Genomic DNA, 11,251 nt, shown 5'->3' on the forward strand with positions numbered 1-11,251 from the left:
TTATGGAAATAAAACAAGTTGCTAAAGACACCTCATATTGACTTCAAAGAAATATGTTATCTGGGCCTTTGTGGTCAACACCCACCCTTCTTGTGCATATGTATCAAGTATATACTTGCATGGGTACATATCTGCATACATTGAATGAATGCACTACAGTACTGTGTATCACCTAACGGCTATTTCGTAATTTTGGTGGCACAGAAGTAGGCTTGGTCAGAAATAGCATCCACCTGTTTGTCTGAATACATGTTTCAAAGTTTTCCTCAAGCAATATCAAAGATAAGAGGGAACACATATAAAACTTAAACTATTAAAAAAACATACTGATAGGGGGAGGGAAGTTTAGGAGTGTACAAATGTATTTGAGAGTCAGCATATGGGTAAATAAATCCTATATCTATCCATCAGCCACTGAGGGGGGAAAAGCTATATTGGTGGACGACTTATTTCCTATCATATTTACATTCACTTTAACAAAGCTTGGCACCTTAAATATGCCATCAAAAAAGCATATTAGTTAAAACACATGTTTTTAAATGAACTAAAGTTAAATTGTAATATTTTACTCCAGTTTTGCTTCAACAACCCCATGTTCTTTCAGTTAGGAGACCTGTTAACCTATCACGCATTGTGCAGCTGACGGTAGAACTCTGTGGAAAGTATGAATTTTAATGAAGTGGGCGGGTAGAGTCGCCTTTGAGACCCACCCCTAATAGATCGATGCTACCATCGACCAATGGGGTGTGAGTAGTATTTTCCCGCAGCCAATCAGAGTGGAAACATGTGTTTATCCGACACGAGTGTGTAGGTTGGCTGTTGTCAGATTGTGCACTGAAGAATTTGTAGCAGCCCATACAATGTAGTTCTGCTCCTCAACTATACGTTTACTTGGCCAAGGGGAATAAACCGTTTAGGACGGTGCATAAAAGTCTATATGCTTTTTCACACAGGAAAAAAAAAACGTATTTTGTTAAAGTAACGTTAATTAGTTAGGGAAAACTTCACTATCATCACAAAAGAACGTAGCTGACTAGCTAGCGAGTGTGCTAAATCAAAATATTTGCATACAAACTTATATTTTTGACGGCAAAGTTGGACGAAAACCTTTGCTGGAGTATCAGCTCTAGGTAAACGCTGGAGTTTGCGAGGTTGGTGAACTTTTTAAAGACTTTTGAACGCACAAAGCGACTGTGGGAATGTCGTGTCGGAGTGGAGTGGCCCGGGTGGGTAATCAAGGACTGCAGCCCCTCCGAGCCACGGTCCCGTTTCAGCTCCAGAACCGAACAGCAGCGCGCTGCAAAGACACCAAAGCAGGTAAAACCCACGAGAAACACGCCAAAGCACTTTATAAGGCCATGGAGTTAATTTACTGATATGCCCAACTCTTCCATCCATTCGAACTCTGCTTAGAATTCTAACTCTCTCCTTTGTTAGGTACAGTGATGCTAATATTAATTATGTGAATGGATAATCTGCATTAGTCCTTTAGTTCAGCTGCTCTTTTCATGGCTTCGGTGCAACAGAGATTTTCTCAGTTCACTGAACGACCCCCACCTTATTCCCTAAATTACATGTTGTGTGGCCATGATGGTCACAAAGCATGGCATGGGATTGAATAAACATAGCAGGTCTGCCGTTTCAAGTCACTTTTGAAAGATGTTATTGTTTGCCTGCAATATTTGATCAACTCTCATCACTGTTTTGGCATGTTCAGCACATAAACTGTGTGTGTCCAGTGCTCAAGAGGTCTGTTTTGCTTCATCATAAATATCTACAGGCAGCATCAGGAAAAACACATTACAACTGTCACATTCCAGCGACCTGCTGTTATACACCAAGATGTCAAATTTGGAAACAGTTCTTGCATTGTTTTGTGTTGCTCAAGCATTTTACTATATGGAGCTATTTTAATTGCAGGTTTAGTATCGTATATCAAGGGGACTTCAACCTTTTTCAGGCCCCTTTGGTGTGTAGAGAAACGAAACCGGGATCCACTGTTAAATTTTGTGTAAAATTGAGTGTTGCATATTAAGCTTGGTCGATAATAACATGTGTGTTGTAAAATATTAGTGCATTTGCATACTTTATGATGGTTATGTTTCAAATCCTTTAGTTTGATCATTATTGATTGACAGAGTTGTATACTTATGCATTGCATTTGAATAATTTAATACATTTTAATATGATACCAACCAGGAGTAGTTAGACGGACATTGTAAACTCTTGTTTAATAATGATTGGCATAACAGCCACACAGAAATAAAAATTGGTTTACAAACAATTTTCACTCCATAAATTTAATGAACAATTACAAAGAAACAGCAAGTAACACACTGGAGTGTGTATTTTCTTTTAACAAATACTTAAATGTTTTATTTACAACTTTTTTCTAGTGTATATTGAACAATAAATAGGTCTGTGTTTTTAGTAAACTTTGGTCTTAGTGTGACATTTTTCATAGGTGTCAGGCTGTCTCAGGTATTTTGCATCAGCACATTGTCAGATTTCGTCAACTAGGTGAGAATACTTTGAAAAGTCGTGTCTTTAGTTTTAGGACAATGTGCGAATCACAAAGGGTCTTTGATTCTGAGTGCAACAAGATCTTCACAATGCACAAGGCTGTTGGAGAAGAGTAGCTCTTCCACACGGCAGTCTACAAACAGAGATAGAATGACCAAGATAACTTCTTCTTTTTTTTTTATTGTGATTTACCAAGGCAGTAAACCACTAATCCCTCTGGTTCTTGCTCAGTAAGTCATGGGTGCAACCCACACAAAACAAGGCAGAAATTTCCCCAGAACTGAAACATCAGTCATTCAAGACGTTTTGCACATCCCTCCTCACATCTTGCATGTTAATTAAACACATCTAGACTCACTGGCAGTACTTTCAGCTACCAATATGAGTATAGGATTCTCAGCTTTAAATCAGTGCTGAAAAAGTTGTCATATTTTTCCTGGTCTGATCATGAGTAATCTGTTTATTGAAAGAAAAATACATGAGCTTAGACCTCTTTAACCATCATTGAATTTGGCACAATATCATGGCATGTGTTTATATTCTCTGGGAACACAAAGGAGCACAAGCGGTGGCCAGAGGTTTAGTTCATAGCGTTAACATGTTTGGCTGTGTGTAACTTTAGTCCATATGCCAGTATGTGTATTTTTATATCCTGCCCACTATGCTTGTAGAAGGAGGATATGAGTTTGAACTATGCAGCTCATTGGCACTTTTCATCAGGACTTTGAAACGCATACATGAGCTGTTGGGGAAAAACACACAGATGATCTCATCAAACCTGTCAAGAACATGTCCAGGTCACGTTTCAACCCAAATTCCATTTGCATACAGAAAACAAAACCTATTTTTTTGGGCAAATAGAGACTTTTTGCATTCATGCATTCATACACTCTTGCACCTTATCAGACAAACCATATGTACACCTCAACCCTTACAGTGTCACAATCTCATACATAGTCACCCAACCTTCTTTATACCACACCCTCAAACTCAGTGACAAAATAGTCTCCGTACTACACAAGTGTGCCTTATTTAACATCCACCAGTAAACTTCCATCATCAAAAGTCTCCCAAACCCACTGAAAAGACCCCAGGGGCTGGGAGGAGGTGAGTGGATCCAGGAAGGACCTGACAAGGTCGGAGATCAGGTGTACCATTATTAGTTCCTATGACATGATCAGTGCACAGAAGAAAGAAAACCATCCTGTGTACGTGTGAAAATTATCCTCTGGAGTATTTTGGGCAAGAGCCTGATAACTAGCTTGTCTGCGGTGCGTTGATGAAGCACCAGGATGTTCAGCATCCGTTATGACAACAGCATCTATTTATAACAGGTCTTTCGTGCATGGAATGTGTTTCAGGGTGATTTACAAGCGTCTGAAAGTGCCAGCTCACGGGATAAATTGAAAAGATTATTATACATAAACATCATCAGAAACACATTTTAATGTCAGAGCTGTGGCACAGTGATTAGTGCACATGCTCATGGGACGCCGGCCTCGTTCTCCTTCTTTTTGGCTGGCTTCAGTCATTTAGGCTTTGGTAATTCAGTTTATCTATTCCAGTTTAATCAACTGCATTAACAATGAGAAGTCAATGGTGTTTACTTCCATCACATTCATCACACTGTTTTCAGCTATTTTAAGCTGTTGTTACTTTCATGCAAATTAAGCACATTTCCCACCTGATTCTCAGTACTGTAATACAGAAAAAGTTATGTAATGCAAAAAAGGATATATTATTATATTATTTCAATTAGAAGTATTTATGCATTTAAAAGATAAAATTATAATGTTGTTGTGATTTATTCATTTTAAATTGGCTGTGATTAAAGTGGACTACTACTTTATTCTTTTCTGAATACTATACTATATTCAATATACACTGTTTCATGTTCTATAAAAATAGTAAGTGAAAGTCGGCTTTACTGCATACATTTCAAACAGTAGTATGTTAATGCATGTGAGGGGCATCCAGTATTCATATAGGAAATAAAACTGCCTTTTGTAATTCAGTTCCTTGTTAAAATGTTGTACCTTTTTATTAAATTAATCAAAAAGGAGAAGTTTCACTTCTAGCTCATTGCATATGATCTAAATGGGATAGAGTAGTCCATGCTATGCGTCTTTTTATTGTTGAATTTCATTTATTATTTTAAAAACATCTCAGTTTCATTCTCTCACTCTGTTTTCCCTATCCTCTCTTTGTAGCCGAGTACAAGGAAAACTGCCTTTTGTAATTCAGTTCCTTGTTAAAATGTTGTACCTTTTTATTAAATTAATCAAAAAGGAGAAGTTTCACTTCTAGCTCATTGCATATGATCTAAATGGGATAGAGTAGTCCATGCTATGCGTCTTTATTGTTGAATTTCATTTATTATTTTAAAAACATCTCAGTTTCATTCTCTCACTCTGTTTTCCCTATCCTCTCTTTGTAGCCGAGTACAAGACGAAGGGTCGCCCGCCGAAGCCAACCTTGCGACGGACATTATCTCTGGACACTTTGGTGGGACAGTACCTTCAGGGCAACTGGCCTAGAGAACCAGAGTGTCAGCCGGTTACCTGTGTCAATGACAAGGCCACACAGGTGTGATCCTTCCCACACAAATTTTCACTTTTGGGTGAACTATTCCTTTAACACAGTCTGTGAGATTAATAGCAAACAAAGGAGGTCCTGTCTGACCATGTGGAGTGGAGACTTTACTACCTGGTGGGGAATAAAACAAACCATTGGTTTGATCTGCCTTATATGATACACATATAGAATTATGCACAGCTGTTTTAACACTTGTGTTGTTTGCAAAGTATATTTCTTAAATGGCCAGGGGACATAGTGTTTGTTTTAGAAAGCTGAAGTCAAGCGGTTGCTAATGAAAGATCTTGGCTTTGCAGAGAGAAAGAGTTTGGCTGGTAATGGAAGGAGTTTAGGAAAACTCAGCCTGGAACGGCAGCCATATTGTTTTTTCCAAATGGGTTCCATATGGGTTCCTGGAGCACTGCTCCAACACGCCTGCTGGGGTTTGCTATATTCAGTCAAACACAAAAGCTGAAAGTCTCTCTGCTGGGGCTGTTTGTTTTGATTTAGCATCTCAGTTTGGTAAAGGTTTTGCACAGTTCACATAATTAGATTCAGTAAGAAACGTTCATCTAACTGTTTGTGCAATGCTGCTTATTTATGAGAGTTTATGTGCTATTATTATTTCTAAGCAATCAGACGTGAGAATATCTCAGTACGGATAATTAAAAAGGGCAAAAATCCCATAGACTTTTAGAAAAGGGTATCTGAGCCATTCCAATCTTAGCCATCCATCTTAATTTAATTCAGATTCACAAGCTCTTGATTCCGTTTTGTTTTTCTTTGGTCACAGTTTGATTCGATTCTGATTCATTTGGATGTAGTGTTCAAAGGTTTGGGGTTTGCAAGATTTTCTGCAAGAAAGGAATACCTTTATTTAACATTGGTGTATTAAATTGCTCAAAAGTGGCAGTAAAAGACATTGATTTTGATTTCAATGAAATGCTGTTTTTTTATTTCACTGTTTCAACAAAAATATTAAGCAGCACAACTGTTTGCAACAGAATGATTTCTAAAGGATCAATGTGATGTTGAAGACTGGAGTAATGTTGAAACTTCAACTTTGCCATCACAGGAATAAACTGCATTTTAAAATGCATTCAAATAGAATAAGAGTTATTTTAAACTGTAAGAATATTTTACAGTATTACTGTTCTATTGTATTTTTGATCAAACACTGTAAATGCAGCCTTAATGAGCATAAAAGACTTGGAACATTAGTGTATTTCATTTCATTACATGTGAAAGAAATTCTCTCTGTTGATGCTGTGAATTGCACCATTGAAACTCATGTAGATTTTTTTTTTTTGTTGAATTTGTTTTTGAAACTGCTTAGCAATGCCCTGGGAAACCACCCTACAACTCATTTTCTTGAAAATTTTAGTTTTATTTATTAGACTAGACATGAAGTTGTAAACACTGCACTGAACCACCTCGTTGCTTTGCTGATTTGAGAGAGCAGTGGTTTGTGTGTCTGTTCAGATGGTTGTTGCTTTCTTATAGATGTTACATCCAGTTTGGCTGTGTCTCTCAGCAGGTGATCTGCTATGCTTTCACTGATAACCGGTCAGCCAAAAAAGGTTTTGTTTAACATGACCTTCATAGTGACTGTGCCACACACACACACACACACATATATACATACAATGCACAAGCAAAACCCCCACTCACACCCCTACTTTCATATATTCATGTTACATCATGCATTTCTTTCTTGATGAACAAATGCCACCCACGTTTTAGTGGACATTCAATAGTTAACAATTGTACAGTCTCAAGACAGTCTGCCCAACCCCCCATCATCTGACCGCCCGTCCGGTCCACTTGAGTGCAGATGGGGACTTCTGAAACTTTAGCCAGCATCTAGCGTGCTGCGCATACAGACCCTCAAACTGAATGTCCGTTTATAGGCCTAATCCCACGGCAGCCTGATGTGGGCGGGCGGGCAGGCGGGTGTCCAGGCAGAAAGGAATAAGGGCTGAATTTATATTTAAATTAACCCACAACCCTGCCCCCACTGGGCCATGTGAAACCCCCAGCCCCTAAGCAGACACGGTCGGGGGTGATGACATGTTTTAATATGGCTCACTTCAACTGCATTTGTTGTATTAGCATTCCAACCGCATAAGACATTCGTGACCTCTGGCAGGGACAATAAGAGAGGGACGGAGACCCAGGAGGAGGACACTTTTTGGGTTACGATAAGCTCTGAGATGGAGCTCAGTGATTGGGTCACTTGGAAAATAATCGTTTGGTGTTCGGCGATATAGTGTGCACTAGCTGGGCTCCCACTTCTTCTCAGAGGCCTGGGACTGTAGGACGGGGGTATCATGACGGTACGCTGGTGTCTGTCTGTGTGAGTGCACTTGAGGACAAACATGTTGGTGTTTTTCCCTCTACGTCTTTGAAATGTGGTGCAGCGGAGTCGGTGGTTTCTATCATGCACGTCTCCGCACAGCTGTGTGTGTTTGGGCGTGTCTGTGTGTTGCAGGTGTGTCACGTTTTCTGTCCCGTATTCAAATACGTTTAGTGAGGCGCGGAAGCAGCTTTCAGTTCCATTTGAAACATACAGAAAAACATGTCAACACTTGGCGAGTGGGGCGCACCGCTCTCAGGAACGGATGCTTTATCTCGAACTGGTGCATGAAAGAGCAGCATTTAAGGGAGGGTGTGTTATTGGCCGTCTTGTGTTCGGTGGAAAGGGCTGGATTAGTTTATGTAAAGTCTGAGGGTGTTTGAGATAGTTGCGATTCAGTGACGGGAGTTTCAGTTTTGATTATGCTGAATGAAATGATGCTTTGATGTCTCGCTGAGAAACCATTGTGGGTGTGAGCTTTTGTAAATTAGTAACTTTAAAATAACGTCAAATGTAAGCTTGTTTTCTTTTCTTTTCTTAGACTCCCAGTTCCTGGATAGAGGAGACACGGGGGCGGAGAGGGGGTGGTGGTCATAAGCGCTCGGCATCATGGGGTAGCGCTGAACACCTCAGAGAGGTAAGTAATCGACAAAAAAAATGTTGTTTGAACTTGAACTAGTTCAAATTTAATTTCCAACGAAATAATTGTGTTTTAATATACACACTACACTTCAGAAAAGTTTGGGTTTGGTAAGATTTTTGTAATATCTTTTGAAAGAAGTATCTTATGCTCACCAAGGCTGCATATTTTGCTCTTTATTTAAAATAACTGTTTTCTATTGTAATATATTTTAAAATGTAATTTATTCCTGTGATGACAAAGCTGAATTTTCAGCATCATTACTCCAGTCTTCAGCATCACATGATCATTCAGAAATCAGTCTATTATGATTTTGTGGTGCTCTAGAAACATTCCTTATCAATGCTGAAAACAGCTGTGCTGATTAATATTTTTGTGGAAACAATGGTTTTCAGGATTATTTGATGAAAAGAAAACTTTTATTTGAAATGAGATCTTTTGTAACTTTACAAATGTCTTTACTGTCACTGTTGATCAATTTAAAGGCAGGGTAGGTGATTTGGTTCAAAAAAATTTTTTTTTGTTAGGCTGGTTGGAAGTCTCTTCACATCCCAATAGCAATCACTATGGTAAGGTGCCTAAATGTATTTATATGTATTTACAGGTGCATCTCAATAAATTAGAATGTCGTGGAAAAGTTCATTTATTTCAGTAACTCAACTCAAATTGTGAAACTCGTGTATTAAATAAATTCAATGCACACAGACTGAAGTAGTTTAAGTCTTTGGTTCTTTTAATTGTGATGATGATTTTGGCTCACATTTAACAAAAACCCACCAATTCACTATCTCAACAAATTAGAATACTTCATAAGACCAATAAAATGTTTGGTGGCTCTTGATGCCTTGACCCCAGCCTCAGTCCATTCCTTGTGAAGTTTATTCTTGAATCATGCTTGACAATCCTCATAAGGCTGCGGTTCTCTCGGTTGGTTGTGCATCTTTTTCTTCCACACTTTTTCCTTCCACTCAACTTTCTGTTAACATGCTTGGATACAGCACTCTGTGAACAGCCAGCTTCTTTGGCAATGAATGTTTGTGGCTTACCCTCCTTGTGAAGGGTGTCAATGATTGTCTTCTGGACAACTGTCAGATCAGCAGTCTTCCCCATGATTGTGTAGCCTAGTGAACCAAACTGAGAGACCATTTTGAAGGCTCAGGAAACCTTTGCAGGTGTTTTGAGTTGATTAGCTGATTGGCATGTCACCATATTCTAATTTGTTGAGATAGTGAATTGGTGGATTTTTGTTAAATGTGAGCCAAAATCATCACAATTAAAAGAACCAAAGACTTAAACTACTTCAGTCTGTGTGCATTTAATTTATTTAATACACGAGTTTCACAATTTGAGTTGAATTACTGAAATAAATGAACTTTTCCATGACATTCTAATTTATTGAGATGCACCTGTATGTCCTCTGTGGAAGGCGTAGGGCCATAAAATGTTCGACCAATCAGATTATTCGGTTCAAACTTTACGATAAGCTGTCTTACCTGCCTGTCAACATATGTATTTGTGTACCTCTGCGCACCCAGTTTGCAAAGACATGATACGTCATCAGTGCAATTTATTACACTATTGCAGACCAAGCGAGAATGAAAGGCACTATTATTGTAATATTATGCGCTTTGTAATGTATGTTTTCTAACCGGTGAATGAGACGTGAGGTAATCTGACAGTGTTTCATTGGGTGGTTAGTCTCTGGTCTGCCTGTGAATGTTCATGCGTTTTGGAGGAGGCTTGGCTTTGGAGAGTGATTTGCAGGGAGGGTGGGATCTTATGCTTTCAAAGTTAGCTTGGTATTGCTAGCCTCTCTGAAATTGCCTACCCTACCTTTAATGTGTCTCTTCTGGAAAAAAAAAAGTTTTAATTTCTTATAGAAAAAAATTCTTGAACGGTAGTGTATCATTATGTGATAAAAATGATTTAAATTAAATATTGGTCATATCACCCACAATTGGTGCCATAAATATAAACTTCCTGACAGCAATCAAATAATAAACCATTATTATTTAGACCCATTATTCAAATTAGTCCGGGCCACCCTGTCCCACCCATTTTCAGGAACCGATTTTCAATTCTAGACTCATTTTACTTCAGTGGTATCTCAGCTGCTTTTTACAAGCATATCCACAGAGAATACTCTACTTTTGAACAGAAAGTATAACCTTTATTGTAGGTCAGCATGAAGGGCATTGCAGTTAGGTTTCACCTCTTCTCTGCACCTTATAAGTTTACATCTGATACTATAACTCTCATATTTCTCTCGTTCAGGTTGCTAAGCTTCGTCAGTCCTTACAGAAACGCTCCAGACATGCACTTCCTGCCATGGACTGTGACCACACACACCAACACGTTCACAACAGCCAAACACGCACACCTGGAAGTACACAGGTAAACAAGAATGTATACACAAACCACAATTCTAAACAATGTATCAATGTATTTTTGGCCAGCTTGTTAGTTTACAGTAGTGACACACTCAGGGACATCAACAGAAAGGTTGGGGGCATTTAGAAAGGTTGTGCTTGTTTATGATCAGTCATTATGAGATAAGCCTCTCAGGTTGGCCCACATCTCACTAGCAACAGAGATTTAAAAACAGAGCAGCTTTACTTGGTGTCAGTGAGCTACAGGCATTGATATGGCGAAAACACACACACACACATAAAGCTGGTTATGTGGCAGTGGCTCTCTTTGTACAGTAGTATATTTAGAGGTGACAATATGCATAAATCTATGTGCATTGAATGCTATGCATGTTTATTATATTACACGCATGCAGGACAATGGTATGTGTTCAGGTTACATTCAACTGCCATATATATATATATATATATATATATATATACACACACACACATGTTTACAAGATACACAACTCACATATATATATATATATATATATATATATATATATATATATATACATACACACACACACACACTTTTTTTCCCCTTTCAACTTGTACACATATTGGTTTAAATCACTTCATTTTCAGTTAAAGTTCAGTTCATTGATAGTCTGATAGTCTTGTGTGTGTGTGTGTGTGTGTGCAGACGATGCCTCTGATTCCATTGAGCCGATTGGCCCCCAGACTGAGACGCAGTGTTGAAGGACTAAATCTGGAGCTGGAGGGAGTCTTTGTGTCTGAAAC

At 38.6% G+C, this 11,251-nt stretch overlaps 1 protein-coding gene across 2 annotated transcripts in view; it reads left to right on the plus strand.

The window, feature by feature from the left end:
• The first annotated feature begins 819 nt into the window (after positions 1 to 819).
• fam117aa (family with sequence similarity 117 member Aa) overlaps positions 820 to 11,251 on the plus strand; it is a 14,113-nt gene continuing 3,681 nt past the window's right edge. The window contains exons 1-5 of one of the 2 annotated variants that reach the window (XM_016279703.1): positions 820 to 1,317; positions 4,961 to 5,109; positions 7,995 to 8,090; positions 10,368 to 10,487; positions 11,154 to 11,211. In XM_016279703.1, the coding sequence (XP_016135189.1) occupies positions 1,200 to 1,317; positions 4,961 to 5,109; positions 7,995 to 8,090; positions 10,368 to 10,487; positions 11,154 to 11,211 (541 nt within the window). In that variant the 5' untranslated portion in view covers positions 820 to 1,199. The remainder of the gene's footprint in view (positions 1,318 to 4,960; positions 5,110 to 7,994; positions 8,091 to 10,367; positions 10,488 to 11,153; positions 11,212 to 11,251) is intronic. The other variant, XM_016279705.1, reaches the window with a different exon arrangement.

This window comes from Sinocyclocheilus grahami, unplaced genomic scaffold (genome assembly GCF_001515645.1).
Source record: "Sinocyclocheilus grahami isolate Dianchi unplaced genomic scaffold, SAMN03320097.WGS_v1.1 scaffold133.1, whole genome shotgun sequence".
Taxonomy (NCBI): domain Eukaryota; kingdom Metazoa; phylum Chordata; class Actinopteri; order Cypriniformes; family Cyprinidae; genus Sinocyclocheilus; species Sinocyclocheilus grahami.